Below are 24,868 nucleotides of genomic sequence, written 5' to 3' on the forward strand. Positions count from 1 at the left end.
TTTTTAAGAGAGATGGGGTTTTTCTGTGTTGCCCAGACTGGTCTCAAACTCCTGGCTTCAAGTGATCCTCTCACCTCAGCCTCTCAAAGCACTGGGATTACAGGTGGGAGCCACTGTGCACAGCCCCATGCTACTTATCTTCTGATGAACCAGATACTTTACTTAGTGTCTCTTTCCTTCCACCAGAATCTAAGTTCCACATGGGCAGGGAGATTATGTCTGTTTTATTTACTGCTACATTCTCACCACTTTGAAAAAGAGTAAGGCCCATTGCAGGGTATTCCATCAGTATTTGTTAAATAAGTGAGTTATTCTAGGAAATACTATAGGTTGCACAAATTCGAATGGTACTGAGGTAAGACACACAATCGATTTTAAAATTTACATGTATTTATGTTGTATTAGTATGAGTTGTTTTTCCTTTTTTGGTTTGTTTTTATAATGAAGGGAAAAAAAAGAGATTCAAGCAAGGAAAAAAAGTGACTGTTGACTTTGTACTTAGCGACTTCAGCATCAAATCTCCCTAAGTTTCCAATGTACACAATCTTCTCGAAAGCATCCTCTGGCTCAGAGAAATGTGGGAGTCCTTGGAGTGGTAAATTTTCAGACAACCTGAGAAACTGTATGGTCTCAACGATGAGTGGTGAAAGTTGATTATTACCATAAGCATTTGTTAAGAATACCCCTAAAGCTCCCATAGCCAGATTTCTGACCACACTGTCCTGCCTGATTTTTTTTAGTTAAGCTAAGGTTTGGGGAGCAGGCTGGCTACTCTTACCAGCATCAGAGGGCACCATGGTGTTACAATTCCTTGGTCCTACTTAGGAGCTTCATATACAACTTAATTTCCCTACTTTGGTGGCTGAAGGTTAAGTGCCACTATCAGGAGTGACACTCTGCTATGTAACAATTGCATAAGATGTCAACTGTGGTTCATCTACACTTTTGAGTATTTAAAAATTTCTGGTAATACTGCTGTTCCTGCCTTGATAGTATCGTTAAATACCATTCTGTCTACTAAAGTATAAAACAGACTATAGTTAAATATAATGAGGAAAATTTAAATACCAGAAATTAAATCTACTTCTGTAACAAAACAACATACTCTATACCTGTCTTAACTAGGGACTGTATTTTTATAACATGGGAACTGCTGCCACCTGCTGGTGATGCTTATGGCAAAGTTAATACTAGGTGGGAGATCCAAACTCCAGTCACAATTCTGAAATTCCCTTTCAAAGCAGACAACCACATGAACAACTTTATTATTATCTCCTCTAATTAACTCTCATTACTCTCTTGACAGAAAAAAAAATACTAAGTATATTAAGAGATTACTAATGTAAATTAGAACTGTCTACTACTAAAAAAATGGGCAAATGACTTTGGGCTGGGCATGGTGGCTCACACCTGTGATCCTAGCACTTTGGGAGGCTGAAGTGGGTGGATCACTTGAAGTCAGGAGTTCAAAACCAGCCTGGCCAATATGGTGAAACCCCATCTCTACTAAAAATAAAAAAATAAAAAAATTTAAAAAATTAGCTGGGTTTGGTCATGGGCACCTGTAATCCCAGCTACTTGGGAGGCTGAGGCAGAAGAATCACTTGAACCCAGGAGGCGGAGGTTGCAGTGAGCCGAGATTGCGCCACTGCACTCCAGCCTGGTGACAGCAAGACTCCGTCTCAAAAATAAAAATTAAAAAAAAAATAGACTGCTGACACCACAAATCTGTCTGGGAATGTGGCTTCTGATTCTGAGCCTTTCTTACGTTCACCAGCTCCTCCACAAGTCAACAGGAAGGGATGCATCTACTCCACAAACTTTGGGATGTAGCCAAGATGGCAGGCTGATTCTCACACCAGTGCACAGTCTAATGGGTCCAGCTGACTTCCTGACTTGATCAACTTGCCCAGTGTTTAATGATGTTTTTCAAGAAGCTGAGCAGGAAAATTACCAGAATAGGGGAACAGCCTAAAACTGAAGCATCCTGAGAAGTAACTGATTTAAAGCTACAAAAGACCTCAGTCAAAAAGAAGTCACTGATTTGCTGAGCCTGCTAGGATTAGGTAATGTGTCTTCAAAAAGTGTTTTGGCTCCTGCTCAGTCCAAGGTATAATTAATGTTTATATCACAATAAAAACAGATGAGACAACTGTGACAGCTGAGAGGGGTCTGAGGAGACATGGCGACTAAATGTATAACGTGGTGTCCTAGAAGGGATCCTGGAACAGAAAAATGACATCAGATAAAACTAAGAAAATCTGAATAAAGTATGAACTCTACTTAATAATATCAATACTTCATTATTGATATGAATATCAATATTAATATCAATTATTGCTTCATTAATATGATAAATGTGCTACACTAGTATATTAATAAGGAAAACAGAGTGAGAGGTACATAGGAACACTGTACAATCTTGGCAATTTTTTCTGTCAATCTATATTCTAAAATAAAAAATTTCTTTTTAAAAAATGGATGGTCTGTTAATAGGGTAGCTAAAAAAATAAAAATTATAATAAAAATTTAAAAGAAAACTGGATGAAACAAGATGCATCTCAATTGACAAAGGCAGGCCCTTAAGTGAGTTTGATCACAAGCTTAAAATGTCACAGAGCTTCCATTGTGATTTAAAAAATAAAAGTTATGGCTGGGCACGGTGGCTCACACCTGTAACCCCAGCACTTTGGGAGGCCGAGGTGGGTGGATCATTAGGTCAGGAGTTCAAGACCAGCCTGGCCAACATGGTGAAACCACGTCTTTACTAAAAATACAAAAAAAATAGCTGGGCATGGTGGCGCACGCCTGTAGTCCCAGCTACTTGGGAGGCTGAGGCAGGAAAATCACTTGAACCTGGGAGGTGGAGGTAGAGGTGAGCTGAGACTGTGACACTGCACTCCAGCCTGGGCAACAGAATGAGACTCCATCTCAAATAAATAAATAAATAAATAAATAAATAAATAAATAAATAAGTTATTTGATAGCTTATTTTCATTTATCAGCTCTAGACCCAAACCTTTTATATAAAAATGAAGAGACACTGACTATTCAAACTCCCCCAAAAACACCCAGGAGGCCAGGCACTGTGGCTCATGCCTGTAATCCCAATACTTTGGAAGGCTTAGGCAGGAGGATCACTTGAGCTCAGGAGTTCACAGCCTGGGCTATATAGCAAGACCACATTTCTACTACAAAAAAAAAAAAAAAAAATTAGCTGGGTATGGTAGTATGTGCCTGTAGTCCCAGCTACTCAGGAGGCTGAGGTGGGAGGATTGCTTGAGACCAGGAGATCAAGGCTGCAGTGAGCTATGATCGCATCACTGCACTCCAGCCTGGGTGACAGAGTGAGACCTTGTCTCAAAAAAAGACCCATGAGCTTCATACTAATTTATGGCAAATCTCAACCTACTCGTAAAAAAGGCTTTCATGAAATTAAGGCAGGTACAAAACTCTTTATTCTATCATATATTTTGCTGACACTGCAACCTTCCATAAACCCATTTGTTTTACAGGGCATTTGGGGAAGTACTCAAATCTTTCATTTTACTGAGACAAAAGTATTCTATCAAAACTATACCATCTTAAAATTAGCTCATAACTCATGCTTCAAAAGTATAACTTTATAAGTCCTATTTTCTTTGTTAAAATTGAGTGATGAAGACTTTGCACCTAAGAAAGAATCACTAAGGTGACCAAACAAATTTTTAAGACTAAACACCAAATACCTGTGTTGTTTTTAATATCATAAATGGGAAAAAAAAAGGCTCCCATTTCTTTCATAAAACTCTATTATAAAGGCTTCTTTCCTACTTCCATGACATCATCAACAATGTACAACAGCTTTACATAAAATGATCTCTAGAAAATATCAAGTAGCTCATGAACTATAGAGCTTCTGAGTAGTTCTTTCCAAATAAATCTGAATTGAACTCCTCTTTGATCACAGAAATCACTCTTCTCAGGTATATATTATAGAACAAATCTTTTAATTTCCATTTCTTATCTTTAATTTATTCTTTAAATTAACCTCAATTTTTACACAAAATGTCCTGAATGGAAGACCATGAAACTATCTGGTTTAAACAAAATATGGGCCCTAAAACCTAAGCTCAGTCACAAGCCCAGGTAAAAGAGATGCTATTCTGTGACCTTTTTCTTCTTACTTCAAGAATATGTTATATGCCGAACAGTTTTAAAATGTGATTAGTTGTCTTGGTGACAGAACAAATAGCAGCAACTCTGTTCTGATTATAAGATGATTTTTAAATTTATGTTTATTTTAAGATTAAGCATCCTCTTTGACAATCCAAAAACATAGTCCTTGCTCACTCTGGACACATACACCTAAAACAGTTAAAAGTGATTCCTCAATTTGCAATGACAAAGTAGGAAAAAAAGAATACGTTCTCAAGCTGCCGTTCAATTTTTCTGTCCTCTTTTCCAAAAAACTGTTATTTTGCTACCAAGTCACCCACCAATGATAAGAAAAGACAATTTTTCAAAAAGCCAACAAAACCCAAAAAAAAAGAACAGGTATCAATTCAAAATTATCACCCAGAACACTGCTGTTGCAAAAAAAAGAGTTTGAAGCCAAATTCCCATAGCTTGTTAGAGAAGATCTTTAAAAATAATTCAGAAAGTTAGGACTGGAACTATCGTGGTATAGACAGGTTATACTGTCACTATATGCATATACAGTGGTAAATGCAGATAATTCAAGAACATTCATCTTGGGAATATATTAAGCTTTCTCCTATTCCAGCAGAGGAAATAAAAACATGTGTTCCTGGAATTAATACTAAAATCGTCCTTACAAACAGAAGGTAGGGCAAAGGTAAAGAGAGAGAATGTGGAACAAAAGTAGCAAAGACAAGTCATTTTGAATCTAGGTTCTAACTCCTAGGAAAGTTGAATAGAACTTAAATTCTTCTGAGCCAGTATCACTAAATTCGAGATTTGGCCTGAAACCAGTGGATCATATACACCACTAATAAATATCAAGTGCCCCACAGTGTTTGTGGCATTAAAACATATATTTAAATTACTATAAATTTCCATTCTGAAAAGCAGATCAAAATGACACTGGACCATCCAATCAGTTACAGAGTAAAGGGCTTCCTCCAAAGAGAACTCAGTTGGCAGAAATTTAGGTTGGTAGGAATGTGATTAACATGGAGTAAATGAGATCAGGTTCTCAGTATAATTTTCATAAGGCTTTTACCCACTCCAGTTGTAAGGAATAGTAGTAGTGAGGGAGCTCCAACAGAATGTCTTAGAGGGATGCTTCTCAAAGACAAAGGGTCTCTTAAACAAAGTTTAACTCTTGACCCCTCTTCTCCTTACCTAAAGCTTGGGGAAGAAAATAAATATTTAATTTTTTACTATTCAGAGCTTTGGGCACATTATAATATTTAATATTCTATAGTTTCATTTTCTGAACCTTTGGCTTACTTTTCTCAACTTACATTTAAAAATGTATGAATGCACCTTCTTCAGTAGTACCACATGAAAATATAAACCTTGTTCTTCCATAGCTTCTACACAGGAAGAGTGAATGAGTAGTACCCTAAATTTCCCGCAAAGTTACTTTGTGTACTTGACGAAAGATTAGGGAAAAACAATTCACTTCCATATCTTGAGCAGTAGTTAACTAGTCTTCAACCTCATCTTCCCAAATATCGTTATCAACATCCACAGCATAAAACAGCCTGGAAGCATTAAAAAAGGTACATTTTTATACACTTGAATGAAACAATGCAAATTGCCTCTCCGCTGAAAAATATTTTCTGTACTCTTATGATAACATTTTTGTATATCTTTTCTTCTCCTTTAATCATTCCACTGAGGAGGGCTGAAATATGGGTCCCTTTGAACAATCTACCCTAAAGTTGGTTAAGAGCGGCCTGTTTGGGCCGGGCGCAGTGGCTCACGCCTGTAATCCCAGCACTTTGGGAGGCTGAGACGGGCGGATCACGAGGTCAGGAGATCGAGACCATCCCGGCTAACATGGTGAAACCCTGTCTCTACTAAAAATACAAAAAATTAGCCGGGTGCGGTGGTGGGTGCCTGTAGTCCCAGCTACATGGGAGGCTGAGGCAGGAGAATGGCGCGAACTTGGGAGGCGGAGCTTGCAGTGAGCCGAGATTGCCCCACTGCACTCCAGCCTGGGCAACAGAGTGAGACTCCATCTCAAAAAAATAGAAAATAAAAAATAAAAGAACAGCCCGTTTAAGGTGGATGAGTGCCTGTCCAGCTCCATTCCCATCTGGCCTGGAAGATGTAATTGGCTGTCTTATGGCCTTAAGTTCCTTGGCCATAGGGGTCCCACTGAGGGCCTAGATGGAGGCGAGGCAGGTTAGCCACAACACTCCAGCAATGATATGGGACAAAATAACTTTGACCATCAATGGTGCCTCTGGCAAATCTCAGTCAAAAGGGGGAAAATGAGAAATAAAAATGATACCCTAAGCCCACAACCAACTGAACAGACCCTCTCCTGGCCAAGGGAACCCCAAAGAAACCTCGAAAACAGTTCCCAGCCATGACGGGATGGGAGGCCAAACACACCTGGTCATACCCCCCTCCCTCATTGACCACCATTAGGCTTTCTTTCCCTAAGGGTTCAACCCAACCCTCTGGGAAGACTTGCTCCACTGTTGATATCAACCAACCGCCTAACGCTGCCCCTCCCTTCTGCAGTTTTGGCACAAAAACCGACCAGCATGTCTTCCTGTCAATGGACCACTGACCATGGAGTGGTTCTAGCCAGTCTATGGAGGACGTGTACTGAGGTTTTCGTGTTCTCTGCTTCACCTTTTGATATCAGAGACCTCTCCCAGAGATCGTGCTAATGCCACCATTTTTTGAACATGGGTCCCTGAAGGGTAATGAAGCTCAACTGCACATGCAGCGTATTTCTCCTTTCATAAATATTCATGACTCCTCCTATAGCTTACTGAATATGTGTATCTGGCTGTCTTGTAGAACATAAATCCCTGTCTTCCTCTTCCCACCCTTAAAGTGTCTGTTTTCAGCTTCTGGCTGAAGGCTATGCTTCCCAACCTGTCGGAACGGCCACCTTGCCGGCTTCAACTCTTTATGAGAAATAAAGCTCTCCTTTCCAAATTAAAACAAACAAACAAAACAGTCCTTTTAGAATCCAGACAAACTCTCCAGGACCAAGGATAAACAATAATGGGGGATGGGTATCACAAAACTGATACTCAGCGTATACAATACATGGAATAAGCTAAGACTGGGGAAGTCAGGCAATTTAAACTGAACTCTTTCAAGACACTATTATTACTATTACATGCTCATCACTCCATTCTATCTTCACAGTCCTTGCACCCTCCATTTATAGAATGTTTTGTAGCTGTCAATTTGTCTTCCTTTCCTTATCTACAATTTATGCAATTTCCAACACTAGATTTCCAACAGTTCACGGCAGGGCTTGTTTCTTCAATTTCTCTTATAGTTTCACAATACCAATGTGTTTACTTAACAGACACCTCTTAACAAAGATCATCAACTGATGCTGAAAGTGGAGAGCTCTTGGAGAACAGGATATTCACATTGTGCCAAGGAATCACCCCACAGATTACTTCCTAATAACAAAATGGAAAACTTGCCTTTACAATAAAGCAAACTGTAGAACTGAGCACCACACTAATGAGGGACATCATGGACCTCTTGATGTGATCCAATACGGAATACACATCACTCCTCATGAAGTATCAGCATAAACAGTATTATTCTAAATCTAATCAAACTTCAGTCTAGACCTAACTTCCAGTTTATAGCAAATAAGATAGAGAAACAAGCTAAAGGACACCATGGACAAACAAAACTCTGGAAGGTAAGACGTTATATAAGACAACTGGCCTGGACTCTTCAAAAAGTGAATGTTCAGCAGCGTGCGGTGGCTCACGCTTATAATCCCAGCACTTTGGGAGGCCGAGACGGGCGGATCACAAGGTCAGGAGATCAAGATCATCCTAACACAGTGAAACCCCATCTCTACTAAAAATACAAAAAACTTAGCCAGGCGTGGTGGCGGGCGCCTGTAGTCCCAGCTACTCGGGAGGCTGAGGCAGGAGAATGGCATGAACCTGGGTGGCGGAGCTTGCAGTGAGCCGAGATTGCGCCACTGCACTCCAGCCTGGGTGACAGAGCGACACTCTGTCTCATTTAAAAAAAAAAAAAAAAAAAGTGAATGTTCACAAAACACACACACACAAAAAGGTGGGCCAAAGCTTTTCTGCATTAAGAGACTAAAGAGATAGAACCAAATACAGTGACTGAACTTGTTTAGATTCTGGTTCAATCAAATAGCTTTAAAATATATTTTCAGAAATAATTAGGAAGTTTCAAATATGTTTGTTTACTAGATAACAGTATGCCACTATCATTAGATTTTTTTAAAGTACTGTCATGATGTAGAAGCATTTCCTTATCTTAGGAGAAATGTGGAAATATTTAGAGTTGAAGCATTATCGTAACTCCAACTTCACGTAGTTCAGCAAAAATGTTAAGGGAACAAATATGGCAAAGTACTATCAATTGTTAATTTGGGTGGAAAATATCCTACTATTCATAGTCCTATCCTTTCAAATTTTCTGTATGTTTGAAAACTTTCACTATAAAAACTTCCAGATAGTGTATATTCTCATTATAAAGATCATTTTTGAGAAAATAATATAAAAATTCCTTTATGGGGGAAAACATGTAAGAGAATTCTCTAAATAAGTCCAAGTACTTAAATAAAACACTGGATTTGTGGTCTGCAAATCAAGTACCAAAAACTGCTGGAGAGCCTAAGGAATTCTGTGTATACATACCGTTTAAAACATGGTGAAGCACGGTCATTGAAATGTTTGTAAGGGTTTGCTCTAGAGAGAGAACCCATGCAAATCCAACAGAAATATTGCTTACAGCCAGTACATGTCATCTTGTTACATCCATCTAATTTCTGGTGGGAAGGATAGAAAGAGAAAAATATCAAGGCTGTAAAAGCAGAAGAGACATGCACATGCCAAAATGATTTAGTACAACATTGTCCTGGTCTTCTCCTTTTTCTTATGCAGGGTTGAGATATCAATATAACACACTGATGACTATGTAATTCTATTTTGCACTCTAAGTAAAATACAGAAAACAGCTAGTGTTACTACAACTAGTTACTTGGCACAATCTCTTCTGATAAGCAGTAGATAAAAATCACAGTAGATAAGTAGTAGATAAAAATCACACACATATAACTGGAACATGTAGATTAATATTAAAATGCTTGGATGTAACGTGTGGGTTTTTAATTTTTACATAAATGCAAGTAAATATTTGGTACCAAGTCCTCTACTCTGTCATAGGGCTAAGGTATGTCAAAAGTGATTATATGGCCAGGTGTGGTGGCTCATGCCTGTAATCCCAGCACTTTGGAAGGCCAAGGTGGGTGGGTCATTTGAGGTCAGGAGTTGGAGACCAGCCTGGCCAACATGGTAAAACCCCGTCTCTACTAAAAATACAAACATTAGCCAGGTGTGGTGGTTGGCGCCTGTAATCCCAGCTACTCAGGAGGCTGAGGCATGAAAATTCCTTGAACCTGGGAGGCGGAGATTGCAGTTAGCCTAGATTGCACTACCACACTCCAGCCTGGGCAACAGAGAGAGACTCAGTATCAAAAAAAAAAAAGTGATTTTATACAGTGCCAGTTTCCTTAACTGGAGCATCACCACTATGTTCAGTTCAGACATAATAGATTAGAACAATAGAATCAAATGCAAAGATGTACTTTGACTTTAAAACATATTAAGATTTTTGTCAAGAAGCAATAGATTTGTGTAATTATTTTGACTCATTAATTCCTGAGTGTATCTTAAACAGGTGTGTAGCATTCCTGGATAAATAGTTCTGAGAGGTCAGATTTGATTTTTTTTAATCACATAGATGAGGTAAGAAGTGACCATAGCTCTAGTATGCCCTCCTTACAACCCATTCAATTTTGAGATGGATACAATGTGAGAACAATGGTCACTGTAAGAAAGACACCAAGAAAAGACTCTGAAAAGGGAAGTCTACAAACATTTAAGGTCGATAACAAGATTTAGTAGTGAAATTTCCACCTTCCAAGTAAGGAAGGTGTAATAATACCAGCATGTGTTTTGTAACTCATAAAATTGACTAATAAGGCTTCTTAAGGTAATCATAGCATGCTTGCAAGTCTTATGGCCTCCAAGTCTGTCCCAAATTATTTACCTCTATGGGAGTTCCACAACATGGGCAGCTCTTTGAGTTCTTCTCTAGCCACTCCTTACTTTCCATCTCTTCCAGTGCCTTCTGAATCACTCTCTTACCATACCTTTGATCCAAAAGTCTTTTATTAGCCTCATCTGCTTGTAGGTATTCATTTCGTAAGTCCATTAATTTCTCTAGAAAGTGAAATGGAAAATTAACTTTTATATAACTTTGTAATGCTGACTAAAAATCATGAAAAATGGCTATAATCTTTGACTATTCAATAATGTTATTCCTAGAACTTTATCATAAGGAAATAATCCAAAGTCATATGCATGGAGATGCATATGACAGTGGCAAAAAAATTAAATTTCTAAGGAAATAATTATATTTGGAAGAGCCATTTAATGACATAATATTCAAGTATTAAAAAGATAATTAGGTTCGCTACAACCCACTTAAAACACTCGTCACAGAATCCAGAAAAAAAGTATATTTATGTTACAACCCAGTAAAAATTATACATGCACAAATGATAATGAATGGAGAGGAACCCCCAACTAGAAAAGATGTATCTGCTAAAAGTGGTAGAATAAGATAGGTTATTTTTTTCCTTTGTTTTGATTTCTTAATGTTGGTATGTTTATGCAACTAGAAGTATGCAGTTAAAGACTGACTTATCTAGAAGACACAAAGGTTGAAACAGACATTGATTTTTCCACTAAGTTGGCACCGTTCACCGTTTGATAATGAAGAGGCCTACCAAATACAAAGGCACCTTTGGCTTAAGAGCAAAGACTACCTCTTCAATTCTGTGTTTAAAAAAATAAAATTCAGTGAATAAAACTTACCACTCAAGTCTCACCCTGTACTATGCTTTGCTATAGGTGCTGAAAAGTTTTCCCTGGATACTCTTCAGTCTGGCTTCTACTGCTCTATCATTTAACTGAAATGGAACAGGTAACCAATCCCAAAGGCTTTACTTGCAGACAAGAGGCTTTTGTTCACAATTCTATTACTTAATTTTTCAACACAGTTAAAGAGTTTTCCCAACAATGTTCTGTTTATTCTATCAGTTTACTTTCCTCACATTATTTGGAAGCCTATCTCCCTTTTAAAGCAAAAGACATCTTCTGATATAGAATCCTATATCGTATCTCCACTTTTTGCTTTCACCTGTGAATTCTTCCTGTGTAGTGCATTCCCACAGCTCCATCACCTCTACTTCAATGTAGTAGTGAAGTAATATAAATCTCATCCCTCTAATAATTCAATGCATTTTTGTGTTCCTAGGCATCTTAAGGACAAAGGTTATACTGCTTTAGTCTTCTCAAAATAATAAAATTGTTGATATTTCATCTTTTATATAATCTATACATACAAAGAGAGGGAGAGATTCCTAATTTTACTAAATTCCTGAATGCTGTGAAACACCTGAAATGTACTGTCGACTTTTAATGAAAAGGTTACAGAAGTCTAAAGTAAAGGCTTATATTATACTTTGCTAACTTCTCCATCCCATTTGGCCTTACCTTCTACAAGATGCTGCCTGAGAAATAATCTACTCACTCTTTCCTCTCAGGATACTTTCTTGGAAATAATGACAGTCTGCTAACATTAGCAAGTAATAACTACAATAATAATAGCATTAATAATTACCATTTTTCTTTTTCCTTTTTTTTTTTTTTTTTGTTTGAGACAGGGTCCCATTCTGTCCCCTAGGCTGGAGTGCAGTGGTGCAATCTGGCTCACTGCAGCCTCTACCTCCCGGGGTCAAGCGATCCTCCAGCCTCAGCAACCCGAGTGGCTGAGACTACAGGTATGCACCACCACACCCTGTTAGTTTTTGTATTTTTTTGTAGACACAGGGTTTTGCCATGGTGTCAAACTCCTGGGACTCAAGCAATCCACCCACCCTGGCATCCCAAAGTGCTAAGATTACAGAGGTGAGCCACTATGCCCAACCCCACTCTGCATTTTACATGGATTAGCCCACTGTTTCTCAAACTATTTATGGTAAAGGCCCAGTTTTTTTCTCTAATATGTCAAGGATCAACACTTTTATAAGATATCATCAGGTTTGCTTGATTTAATTTTTTTAAAGGCAGAGTCTCACTATGTTGCCCAAGCTAGTCTTAACCGAGGCTCAAAAGATTCTCCTGCTGTAGCCTTCTGAATAGCTACAACTACAGGTGTACACCACCAGTCAGCTAACAATCAATTATTAGAAAAATGAAAAAAAGTCTAAATTTTTATTAGATTTGACTGACATAAAATTATGTGAAATCACTATAAAAGTTTCTAACCCTCTCAATTTCTATATCTCATTATAGACCAGTATAACAAATATAACAATTTTGAATAGCACAATTTTAGTTCCCTTAATCCTTAGAATAACCCGGTGAAATTATGTTGTCTGCTTGAGCTGCAATTCTGTGAAGTAGCTGTTATCATTACCACTGTTAGTCTGAGAAAGACTAAGCCACCAAAGTCCAGTTAAATCGACATTAAGGGCCTGATTTATGATTCCTTATCTAGACTGGAAATGGCAAACATATTTCACTCCTGTGTCTACTTTATCAGAGGGTAGTTGTCCGAAGTGCCATGTTGAGGAAGGTTCTGAGTCCTCTCTGGGCTCAAGGAGAAAGCATTTGATAAATGGTCAAACACATGTGCCATGGAGACAAGAATGGCAGCTTAGATGCCCTGCATTTGCCATCCAGGATCTACATTATTCCATGTTCGTAGATAGAATTTGCCATGCCATTTCTTCTCCTGGAATGTTCCTCCCTGGTATCTGCATGGTTTTTCCTACCTCCTTCAAGTCTTTACTTAAACCATTTTGCCAGTGAGGCCTCCTCTGGTTTCCCTAACTAAAATGTTCCCTCCCCTTCAGAACATTTCATATCCTGTCCTTGCTTTATTTCTTCTGCCTCTTCAGCACTTACCATCACCTAATATCCTTATTTTGTTTTCCTGTCTCCCCTAGTAGAATGTAAGTTCCATGAGGGCAGAGATTTTGTCTCTTCTGGTCACTACTACAGCCCCAGGGCCTGGGATAGTCACTGACACAGAAATATCTTCTAAAGGAATACTTCTAAATTGAAGAATGAAGTCATAAGGCCCTGGTAGGAAAGTGAAATGTGAGGGAGAGATTGGGGATAGAGGATTTGGGTTCACAGTTAAAACATACCTGCAGTCACCTTACATGGAGAGACCCCATGGTAGGTCAACCTGCACAAAGTACAGAAGGCAAAATTGCAGCTGGAGCAGATACCCATGGTGCAGCCAGGCTCCTGCATCACAGGCAGCTGGCAGCACGGCCGGGGGCAGTACACCACATCTGCCATCAGGTCCAAGGTGGACTGGAGGAGAAGACGGTCATAACGGGCAAATAACTCTGCTTCCACTAGCTCTTTGACCTGGAGGGAAATACAAAACACCATAGGTTTGATGATTCCACAACCAGTTCTGAACCTGAGGAGATTCTTAGGATGCTAGTGTAAACCAGATGAGCACATCAATTAAAATCTCTCTTTCACTTTAAAATCAAACCAAGTATATTTTGACTCAGATGGCAATTATAGGGGTCTACATGTTTGTTAAAACTAAGCAAAGTGTACAATTCATTTTATATTTTAGTTTTATTTCTTTAGAGATAGGGTCTTACTCTGTCGTCCAGACTGGAGTGCAGTGGTGCAATCACAGCTCACTGCAGCCTTGAACTCCTGGGCTCAAGTGATTCTCCGCCTCAGCTTCCCTAGTAGCTAGGCCAACAGGCACTTGCTATCATGCCTGACTGATTTTTTTTTTTTTTTTTTTTTTCCAGACATGGAGTCATGCTATTTTGCACAGGCTGGTTTTAAACCCCTAGCCTCAAGTGATCTTCCTATCTTGGCCTCCCAAAGTGCTGGGATTATAGGTATAAGCTACCATGCTAGCCTTGTATGCTTTAAATGTGTAGTTTATTTTAAGTAAAATTATGCTTTAATAGGAAAACAAAAAACTGGCTGGGCGCAGTGGCTCACACCTGTAATCCCAACACTTTGGGAGACCGAAGTGGGAGGATCACTTGAGGTCAGGAGTTCAAGACCAGCCTGCCTAATATGGTGAAACCCTGTCTCTACTAAAAATACAAAAAAAAAAAAGTTAACCATTCCAGCTACTTGGGAGGCTGAGGCAGGAAATCACTTGAACCCGGGAGGCAGAGGCTGCCGTGAGCTGAGATCGTGCCCCTGCACTCCAGCCTGGGTGACACAGCTAGACTCCGTCTCAAACAAAACAACAACAACAACAAAACCTAAGTAGGCTGTACTTATGCTGAAGTCTACAAAAGTTGGTTAATCATTCCAAGAGATGTGCCCTTCAGATCCCAACCTCACACAAGGATAAGCTAGTGATTCCCCAAGGTTTATGGAATCCTAGCAGATATACAAAGTAAATTATCACAATTACTTAATAACTAACACTCATCCTTGCCCATTGCAAGGCCAAAGGAAGCATTCCATTTGCTTAAGCAGTAGACTAAGACCACAGCATTCTTAATGGATACAGCAAAACAACTTGTGGGCTGGCTCCAAGGCCTCAGACTGCCCCATGAGCCCTATCAAGGAAGTTCTTGAGATGTTATCTCCATTTATGGAAGAGAATTAGGAGGCAACCATCAGCAGGGTAAACAGTTACCTGACCAGGAGTGGCCACCGAAGGGCACTTTGGTTCTGGACAGTTGAGGCACTGAACCTGGCCATCTCTGATCTGGATTTCAAAGTAGTCCTTCAGACAGGCTTTGCAGTACACATGCCTGCACTCCAAGAAGTACATGCATTCACTACCCAGCTTCTCACAGAAACAGATATTGCACAGGAACAATTTACTATTAAAGCATTTTATCTGCTGAGCTTGATCAAAGTCCAAGATTTCCTGGATCAGATTTGACAATGATTCCACATCCTGCACAGCTCTCTCATCCACAATTTCCTCTTGGTCTACATCAGATCCAGCAGCTCCTCCAAAATCTAGCTCTGTGTTGGGAGAGGCTTGAGCTGTCCTTCTCTGCACTTTTTTCTGAGAACCAATCTTGAGTTCAAAAGGAGAGACAATATTCAAGTATGCTAGGGTCTCTTCCTTAAGAAATTGCATCCACGCAAACAGGACCACACTGCCACGGTGTTCTTCCCATAGGTTGTCTAAGTGCTTGCATAGAGCAGATAGCTAGGAGAAAACACATGAAGATGTTGGTGAGTTTGGAAAAATGCTGCTGCTCCCAACTCCTGGTTTCCTGAGAAATCTTTTCCACTTGCAAGTTAGGCCCTTATTCTAACACTATTTTTTACTGCTGTGATACACTGTGCTACAAAACAGTATAAACATTCTTACTAGAGCACTTCTTAAACTATTCAGCAATGTGAGCCAAAGTAGAACACAAAGTCAGAAGCAAGAAGTACCACGAGAACAAGAGAAATAGCAAGATTCCATAAGGTAGAGAAATAGCTGTAAATTTTAGCCACTGAAATGGAAGACTTTTTTCTGTTCTTTAATCTTTTAGTACTGCCGTATATCTCATGTAGGAGAACGAGATCTAGTTCTAAAAATAAACTATTTTTCTTCCTTTAGGAGTCCTAGCCCTGTTGGTATCCTAGAATAATGGTTGGAAAAAGAATAATTTAAAAAATACTACTCAAGTTTTAAAATTAATTCTTTCAGTTTTATCAAAAAGTCAACTCATTTGAAACAATCACTCACAGCATTCAACCTCAGAGTCCTTGTTCAGATTTACAAGCTGCTTTTAACTAAGCAATCTGGGCTTATATCAGATCCTGGTTAATGGAGGGAAGTTGACTGACATTGACCCTAGTCCTAATCACAAGCCCTCAGCAAGGTCTGGCAGCCACAGAGAAAGCTTACACTTCCTAAGCTAAGCAACCAAAGTTAAATTATTTGGAATTTTCCTCTTTAAAAGTGGTCTGTTCAATTTGAAAGGCAAATGTAAGAGGATTTTCCATTAGAAATATAAAATATTTGTAACTAGAGCACACGAATTATAAGCAGTTTTCCTTTTTTAGGTAAACATCCAAAAATAGGCCTTCCAGATGGCAAACAAATTTTGTAAATTTAAATGACAAATGAAAAGGGACCAGATTTTCTGTTTCTTATGCTCTGTGTAGTGCCACTGACTAAACTCTGCACAGGTACTACCTTAAATACTTATTGATGAGTTAAGATTGAACTACTAATAATTTTTCACATTTGCATAAATGTCCTTATAAATCAACCATGCTTTTGAGAAATCTGCTAAAATCCGTAAAATGTGATAAATACTAAAAGGGAAGCTCTGAGTGCTGTGTGAGCTACCGAGTCCTATGAAGAAGCCATTCTCCAACTTCTTTTCTTCTCCAGTCCCTTCTCAAGAGAGGCAGCTGGGGCCGGGCATGGTGGCTCATGCCTGTAATCCCAGAACTCTGGGAGGCCAAAGCAGGTGGATCACTTGAGATCAGGGGTTCATAACCAGCTTAGCCAACGTGGTGAAACCCTGTCTCTACTAAAAAATACAAAAAATTAGCAGGGTGTGGTGGTGGGCGCCTGTATTCCCAGCTATTTGGGAGGCTGAGGCAGGACAACCACTTGAACCCACTAGGCAGAGGTTGCAGTGAGCTGAGACTGCGCCCCTGTGCTCCAGCCTGGGCGACAGGGCAAGACACCATCTAAAAAAAAAAAAAAAAAAAAAAAGAGAGAGAGAGAGAGAGAAAGGCAGCTGGAATGCATGTAAATGGAAGGGGGATGGGAATTAAGGGAAAAGAGCAAGAGACTGTGTAAGTATATTGGGGGAGGAATAAGGAACAAGGTTTTAGAAAACTAAAACCACTTCTGTCTGTCCACCCCAATTCAGGGAATGACAGCTCTATGTGTCAAATTCACTATTAACAGGTGAGAGTCATAATGCCAAGGAATCAGGGCATTATGCAAGGAATCTTGCAACAAACAAGAACTGAACAAAGAAGGAATATAAGAGACCAATTAAAATGTTAATTATATGCATAATCATTTATTTGATAAAGAATTCTGTAATTTTAGCTGTAACACACAGAACAACTCTCTTCCCCAGCACACACCCCCACCCACAAATCCAGCATTAAGTAGATACTGGTTAGCTGGAATCTGAAACCGCAACCACACATCCAGTTAATCTGTCCCTGTTTTGTGTGTGTGTGTGTGTGCATGCACGCACATGCATGGATGTAAAGTATGAAAAGCTCTCTGCTGAAATAGGACTAGGAAGATCTAAATAATTCAGCCAACTATCAGTGGCCTAAATGCCAAACAGTCTTGATATTCCTGAACAAATCAACTGTCTTGCAACTGTTGCCTCTGGCACAGATATTAGAATGTAAAGTAATACGCCTTTTTATTCTACCTGTATTATCCTTTTTAAGATTTAATTTTGCTTTTAAGCCATAAGCTCAAGTTTGCAAAAGTACTCTCAGTTAAAAGATTAGATTGGTGGATGGGGGAATGAAAACTGCATGATCCAAAGATAAAAACTAATGAGCTACTGCTTGAGGTCAGCAATTCTGACAGCTTTTGTCTTTTTTCTTTTTACTTTTCTGAGACAGGGTCTCTCTCTGTCACCCAGGCTGGAGTGCAGTGGGTCAATCTCAACTCACTGCAATCTTTGCCACCCAGGCTCAAGTGAGCCTCCCACCTCAGCTTCCCAAGTAGCTGGGACTACAGGGATGCACCACCACACTTGGCTAATTTTTGTACTTTTTGTAGAAATTGGGTTTTGCCATGTTGCAGAGGCTGAGCTTTTGTCTTAATACACATCAGTCTATCAATCTTCATTATGACTTCTAGAAAAGCAGCTGCTACTGATTCATTATCTATCCCAGAATGCTTTATATTATTTATATTTAGCTTCAAGTCATATTTATTTCTCAATCAAGAGTTGAGGTTGTTACTAGAAAAGTATATATAACCCAGAGGAAATGAGGCTCTTAACATAAGGCCTCAAGCCTTACTGAGATATCTACAGGAACTATACACATTTCTACTTGTATGCATTTATGTCTATGTGATACCAGTTGACTGTTATTTGTTGTTAATACAGATTTTACAAAGAAAATCAGTTACTGTATTTACTCAGAAAATGTGCTTATTATAACTACATTAGCTCAATTTTTAGTCCTAATTACAATGGCATCTTTCATTTAAGGAATGGATAAGAAACTAAGAAAAAAGTAGTATCAATATCTAAGGAAAATGAGGAAGACCTCATAGTCTCCATTATAATACAGATTAAACGGGAAAATAGCAAAACAAGAAAAGAAATAATATACTTGCTTAAAAATTACTCCTACTACAATTCATGATTGTTTCAATTACTGCCATTCCTTTTTAAAACACCAAACATTTTCAATTTCTTAACATCAGGATTCACCAAGGCAAGGGAAAAAAATTACAAAACCAAAGCCATTTGTTTTTCATGCACTGAATTCAAGATCATTAAGACAGTCTTCAATTCAAGATGATTTTTAAGTTTCTAAAAATGGATAGGAAAAATTAAGTTTCAAGTCTAACCTGAGTTGGTGACAGCCATTTGCCACTAAGTGTGAATGAAGGTGGGGAAGAGGATGGATAATCTGGTGGCAGTTCAAAGTTCAGCACAAGTGGAGGCAGAAAGCAAATGGTGTATTCAAAGCCACTATTCTGGAGACACTCATTTGAATTGCCTGAACCAAAAACAAAGATTAGAAATGATCAGTTGGTCAACACTTGAGTGTCCATTACTGTTGAGCAGCGCTCAAGACTTAATGCTTTAGTTGAGGGAATAAAAACCCTCCCCCAAAGCACTTTCTATTTCCGAATTTTAACTTGGTAGCCACCACCTTAAAAAAAATCTTGTAAGCCCTTGAAAAATCTACTCAGCACCATGAAATGTATAATGAAAATACTACAACTTATTCTTGTATACACTTCTGGGTACAATTCCTAACACTAATGACCAAAGAACACACAATGTCTGATTTGTTGTGGTTTGGTTTACAGTAGATGATTAAAGACACGATCTAGAGAAAAGATGTTCATTTCCATTAAACAGCATGACCTACTTAGACCAGCACGTCCCAACTACCCATGAATCAGTTGGGAAAATTTGTGTCAACACAATGATCTCAGGTTTGAGGATATGATATAGCATACAACACTCTCACAACCAAAGTTGCATTTAAATTACCACACTTACGTTTCTTACTCAATCCCTTTATAGTAGAAACATTTTGAGAAAGTGTGCATCAAGGTCTTCTGTAAATGTCTGTATCAAAACCAGCAGTTTTGTTTTTTCTGAAGCAAAAGGTCACAGAGTAACAGCATGTGTCATATGTTTATAGTAGTTGAAATGATTCTGGAAACCAAATAGTATTAGCAACCACCACTGTACTTGAAAATGTCTAAAATGTCTAAGTGTTTTCACATACATTAATTTTCTCTTTGATTATCACTATGTAATAGCCAATGACTCATGGCTGATAAACTGCTAGTCAGCAGACTAGGATATATGAAATACACAGGATAATATCCCTCTTCAGTGATCAAAAAGGTAGAATCAAATTGAAAACTGCTTGCCCCTCATTGCAATTTTCATTTAAAACAGAAACATGCCAGGCGCAGTGGCTCAAGCCTGTAATCCCAGCACTTTGGGAGGCCGAGATGGGCGGATCACAAGGTCAGGAGATCGAGACCATCCTGGCTAACACGGTGAAACCCCGTCTCTACTAAAAAATACAAAAAACTAGCCGGGCGAGGTGGCGGGCGCCTGTAGTCCCAGCTACTCGGGAGGCGGAGACAGGAGAATGGCATGAACCCGAAAGGCGGAGCTTGCAGTGAGCTGAGATCCGGCCACTGCACTCCAGTTTGGGCGACAGAGCGAGACTCTGTCTCAAAAAAAAAAAAAAAAAAAAAACCACAGAAACATGCATTAAATCTGTAATACTACCACCTATCACTAATGCCTATAAACATGAAATGACAAATAGTTTAAGGTACACTAAGGTACACTAAGAAATAAAGAATAATATTTAGAAAAATCTGTTTAAGAAAATATTATTAACTAACCGCTCACAAATATCTTGAAATTCTGTGGCAAATCCAAATAGATCCTGGTTTCTCCACCTTGGACAGACTCTGCTTTTCTAAATTCATCTCCGTCGTAAATACTTGCCAGGGCCAGCAATTCATCCTCCTGAGCTTCTCGGTCTTCTGACGACATTTAATTTTCTGAGGACCTGAAAACATTAAAATTGGTTAAGAACAGAAAATGCACAGAGGGTGGCCAGGTACGGTGGCTCACGCCTGTAATCCCAACACTTTGGTAGGCCGAGGCAGGCAAATCACCCCTGGGAGGTGGAGGCTGCAGTGAGCCATGATAGCACTACTGTACTCCAGCCTGGGTGACAAAGCCTGTTTCAAAAAAAAAAAAAAAAAATGTTCTTAAGTAGCACCAAAAGTCCTGGGGCAGGATGGGGGTTGGAGGCAAAATTGCTCCCAGTTGAGAAAACTGTGTTTGAGGATGTTACAGGCATAGATACTATACAAGAAAATTAGAGCAAAACAATATTACATTTTTGAAATAACAGATTTTGTCAAATCCAAGCAGTCATCAATTTTAAGATTTACCATTATGACTTAAGAATATTTAAAAGATAATAATTTTAAGAAATTACCATTATTTTAGGTAATACTAAGAATTTAACTACAAGGCCCAGGCACAGTGGCTCAAGCCTTTAATCCCAGCACTTTGGGAGACCAAGGCAGGCAGATCACTTGAGGCCAGGGGTTCAAGACTAGCCTGGCCAACACGGCAAAACTCCATCTCTACTAAAAATACAAAAATTAGCTGGGCGTGGTGGTGCACGCATGTAATCCCAACCACTTAGTTGCTGAGGCAGGAGAACTGAGAATCACTAGAAACCAGCAGGCAGAGGTTGCAGTGAGCTGAAACTGTGCCACTGCATTCCAGCCTGGGTGACAGAGACAGACAAAAGGAAGGAAGGAAGGAAGGAAGGGAGGGAGGGAGGGAGGGAGGGAAGAAAGAAAGAAAGAAAGAAAGAAAGAAAGAAAGAAAGAAAGAAAGAAAGAAAGAAAGAAAGAAAGAAAGAAAGAAAGAGAGAGAGAAAGAGAGAGAAAGAGAGAGAAAGAAAGAGAAAGAAAGAAAGAAATTAGCTACTATTAAAGTATGAACTGGCTGGGTGTGGAGGCTCATGCCTATAATCCCAGCACTTTGGGAGGCCAAGGCAGGAGGATCACTTGAGGCCAGCAGTTTGAGATCAGCCCTGGCAACATACAACATCCTGTCTCTATAAAAAATTAGCCAGGTATGGTGGTGTGTGCTTGTAGTCCCAGACACTTAGGAGACTGTGGCAGGAGGATCGCTTGAGCCTTGGATGCTGAGCCATGTCTGCACCACTGCACTCCAGCCTGGGTGACAGAGCAAGACCTTGTCTCAAAAAATAAAGTATGAATCAATGTTTTTTAAAATAGCGTCAACTGAAAGATACAGCAATTTCAGATAATTTAAATGTGGAAAAAATAAGCAATGAGAATTTACAAAAATCATTTTAGTAAAACAAAACTACCATTCTGTCAATTAAAATACTGAACAATTGCATTTGCAAATATCCTCCCTCACAACTAAAATATTTTTGATTAAAATGTACATAATTAAAAAGTTAGGATTTTTTTACATTCTAAAAGGTCATACGGTGAAATTTAAAATGATTTCATTTCAAAAAACACTTTTTCTCTTTTTTTTTTTTTTTTTTTTTTGAGACGGAGTCTCGCTTTGTCGCCCAGGCTGGAGTGCAGTGGCACAGTCTCGGCTCACTGCAAGCTCTGCCTCCCGGGTTCACGCCATTCTCCTGCCTCAGCCTCCCGAGTAGCTGGGACTACAGGCGCCCGCCACCACACCCGGCTAATTTTTTTGTATTTTTAGTAGAGATGGGGTTTCACCGTGTTAGCCAGGATGGTCTCGATCTCCTGACCTCGTGATCCGCCCGCCTAGGTCTCCCAAAGTGCTGGGATTACAGGCGTGAGCCACCACGCCCGGCCAAACACTTTTTTTCTAGGAGACGTGAGTTCATGGCTCTGCTAAAGTTGCCTCCCTAAAAGACACAATTACATGTTCTACTTGAGGTCAGTTAGTACCTGTTAATAACAATCAGAAGAAAAGGATATTAACACCACAGTCTGTATTTCAGCTCAGAGTGGAGTTCATGCAAATCCCATTTATTCTCTAACTGGTGGAGCTGAGACCGCTGAAGCTGGATAAAGAGGCCAAGATGTGGAACTCATACTACATATACTATGAAAATCCTGCCATCTGCAGAAAAGAAATACAAAAGGTGGTGTTAGGACCCTCTCCAAATTAAAATTCTGAATTTCCATGATCACTACTTAAGTCAAACATATCCTAACATACAGCCAATCCTAATCTACAGGTGCATGTTACTCTCCTAGGGCAGACTGACTGAGCCATGAGGTTAAAGCAGTATTTGCATGTGCCCAGCAATGACTGAGGACTTTTTATCTGTGTGCCCTCAGCCATGGGAGGAGGTAAGGAGGAACGCCAAGGTCATATGAGAGGACAGGACACCATGCCCCATAACAAACAGCCTCTTCGGTTTGTTTTTTGTTTTGTTTTTTTCTCCTTTCCTCTTCTGCTTTTTGTATTCCTTCATTTGCCATCCCCCTCCAGTTTTTCCTCTCTTGTTCATGAATTAATACCACCAGTGGCACTCATGGTTAATTGTGAAAACAGAAAAATACTTAAACAAAACAAGAATACACAAACAGAAACTTTTAAGTTTTATTCTAAATGCTTTAGAGCTAGGCTTCTTCACTGGGGTGAGGGGAAAAGGGAGTATGGTCTCAGATGGGTTATGGAGAATCCTATCAACACCCTAAAATTATATGCAAAAATACCATATACAAAACCATAATTAAAAACCAGATTCTAGGATGTGTAACTCCCAAATAAGAATGAGATTCAGAATCAATTTACATTTATTGAGCACCTACTATGTACAGTATTAGGTCCTTTCACATTGTCTTATTTAATCTTAAACAATTTTACTAGGTGGGAATATATGGTGCTAATTAAGCTTTTTGTTTCTTCCTGTTAAAACATTTGCAAAAGGGATGAGAGATTCATTTATGCAGTTTATGGTTTTAGGTTAGTGTTCTCCATCTGACTGCACATTAGAATCTTCTGAGGAGCTGTTTTATAAAATCTCAATACCCAGGCCTCACCCAGAACAATTAATTCAGGCCTCAGTAGTTGTCCAAGTTCTCCAGGTGATTCCAATATGCAGCCAGGGCTAACTTCTACTCCAAGCAGTGTTTCAACAGTTCCTCATGACCTACCCTACTAGATTTCAGCTTGTGAAGCTGTCACTCGGAATCCAGTACCTCAATTCTGGTTGCTAACCCCCATTTCCTTCTCATTCTACCCATTTGGTCTTCGGGTGTACTGGTCTGGGTTCAGCTCGCCACCTGGCGTGCGGAGTCGTTTGGGCAACTACCCCAAAACAGGGGCAAGTCCAAGGCTAGCTATCCGCCCCAGCGCTGGGATCAGAGGGCACTATGCGGGCGTGTGAGCTGCTGGCCAGCCTGGGGCCTCCCAAAGGAGCAGGGCCCACACCTTCGTCTTCCTCCTCAGGAGCGTCCGGAAGGGACTGCCGGCCAGCTGGGCTGCGGACGCCCAGTCCCGGGTTTGAGCGACTGAGGCCCACTGTACAGTCCCGGCCCGGTCCCCTTTTCTGCCTCGCGCGCCCAGAGAGCTGTCCCCACCGTACCTTCCGGCCACCCGGCAGTGCCAAGCTCCAAAGTTCCGCCCTCCGCCCTTGCCCAGGGCCCACTCACCGCCGCCAGCCGACCAGGCCTAGAAACTCCCTGCTCAACCGGCGCACCGCCTCTTCCGTTCTCGGGAGCTGTCAGCTGAGCCAGGCGGATCCCGCTGGTGGGGCAGCCGGCGTGGAGACGACTCTGCGCAGCCGCCGTGGTTGCCCCTGTCTCTCGGGCGCCTCCCGCAGGCCCAAGGCGGCGCTGCCGGCGCGACCACCGTCACTCCCACCACTGCGAGCCCAGTGCTCACAGGAGGCTCTTTTCAGTAGTTCTGATGGGGCCCGAGAATTCCAATTTTTACCAATCCCTAGAGGTGATCATGAGGCAGTGGTCTACCTAGGGCAGAGACTCTCACAACAATCCCAGACCTGCTTCTCTAAGTGGACTAAGCAAGCCTGCTTCCTCCCGTTTACCTTCTCAGAAATGCTGCCCGTCTTTCTGGATCTCCACTGCAGAAGCACGCATTCATCGCTCATGTTATAACTGGAACACTGACCGCATTTATTCAGCAGTTAGGATGCTTCAAGCACTGTGATAAATGCTCTACGTAAATTTTCTCTCTATCTTCACTGTAACCTTATGATTTAGCTACCATTTGTTATTCTCACTTTACAAATAAGGAAATTGAGACTTAGGTGCAAGAACTTAACGAAGGGTCACATGATTATCATCAGGCTAAGCAGGAATTAAAATTATATGCTTCCTATCTCACACCATATGCAAAAATTAACTAAATATG

At 40.1% G+C, this 24,868-nt stretch overlaps 1 protein-coding gene across 11 annotated transcripts; it reads right to left on the reverse strand.

Moving 5' to 3' along the window:
- RNF14 (ring finger protein 14) lies at positions 1-24,358 on the reverse strand. Of its 11 annotated transcripts, none has more exons than XR_002726538.1 (10): positions 24,148-24,358; positions 22,432-22,606; positions 20,344-20,513; positions 18,811-18,962; positions 14,920-15,447; positions 13,430-13,658; positions 10,258-10,430; positions 8,844-8,974; positions 5,469-5,711; positions 1-2,222 (listed from the first exon to the last, which is right to left on the reverse strand). XR_002726538.1 is itself a non-coding variant. In XM_026454451.1 (10 exons), exons 6-10 carry the CDS (start codon positions 15,373-15,375, stop codon positions 5,654-5,656), a joined length of 1,047 nt encoding a protein of 348 aa, XP_026310236.1. In that variant the 5' UTR covers positions 15,376-15,447; positions 18,811-18,962; positions 19,475-19,572; positions 20,344-20,513; positions 22,432-22,606; positions 24,148-24,260; the 3' UTR covers positions 4,246-5,653. The 11 variants fall into 11 exon arrangements, 9 of the variants coding, with proteins under 9 accessions (XP_026310236.1, XP_023048854.1, XP_026310237.1 ...); XR_002726537.1 differs by lacking the exon at positions 1-2,222 and adding an exon at positions 4,246-5,352; XM_026454451.1 differs by lacking the exon at positions 1-2,222 and adding an exon at positions 19,475-19,572 and having other exon boundaries at positions 4,246-5,711; positions 24,148-24,260.
- Between the last annotated feature and the right edge of the window lie 510 nt (positions 24,359-24,868).

Source organism: Piliocolobus tephrosceles, chromosome 4 (genome assembly GCF_002776525.5).
Source record: "Piliocolobus tephrosceles isolate RC106 chromosome 4, ASM277652v3, whole genome shotgun sequence".
Taxonomy (NCBI): Eukaryota; Metazoa; Chordata; class Mammalia; order Primates; family Cercopithecidae; genus Piliocolobus; species Piliocolobus tephrosceles.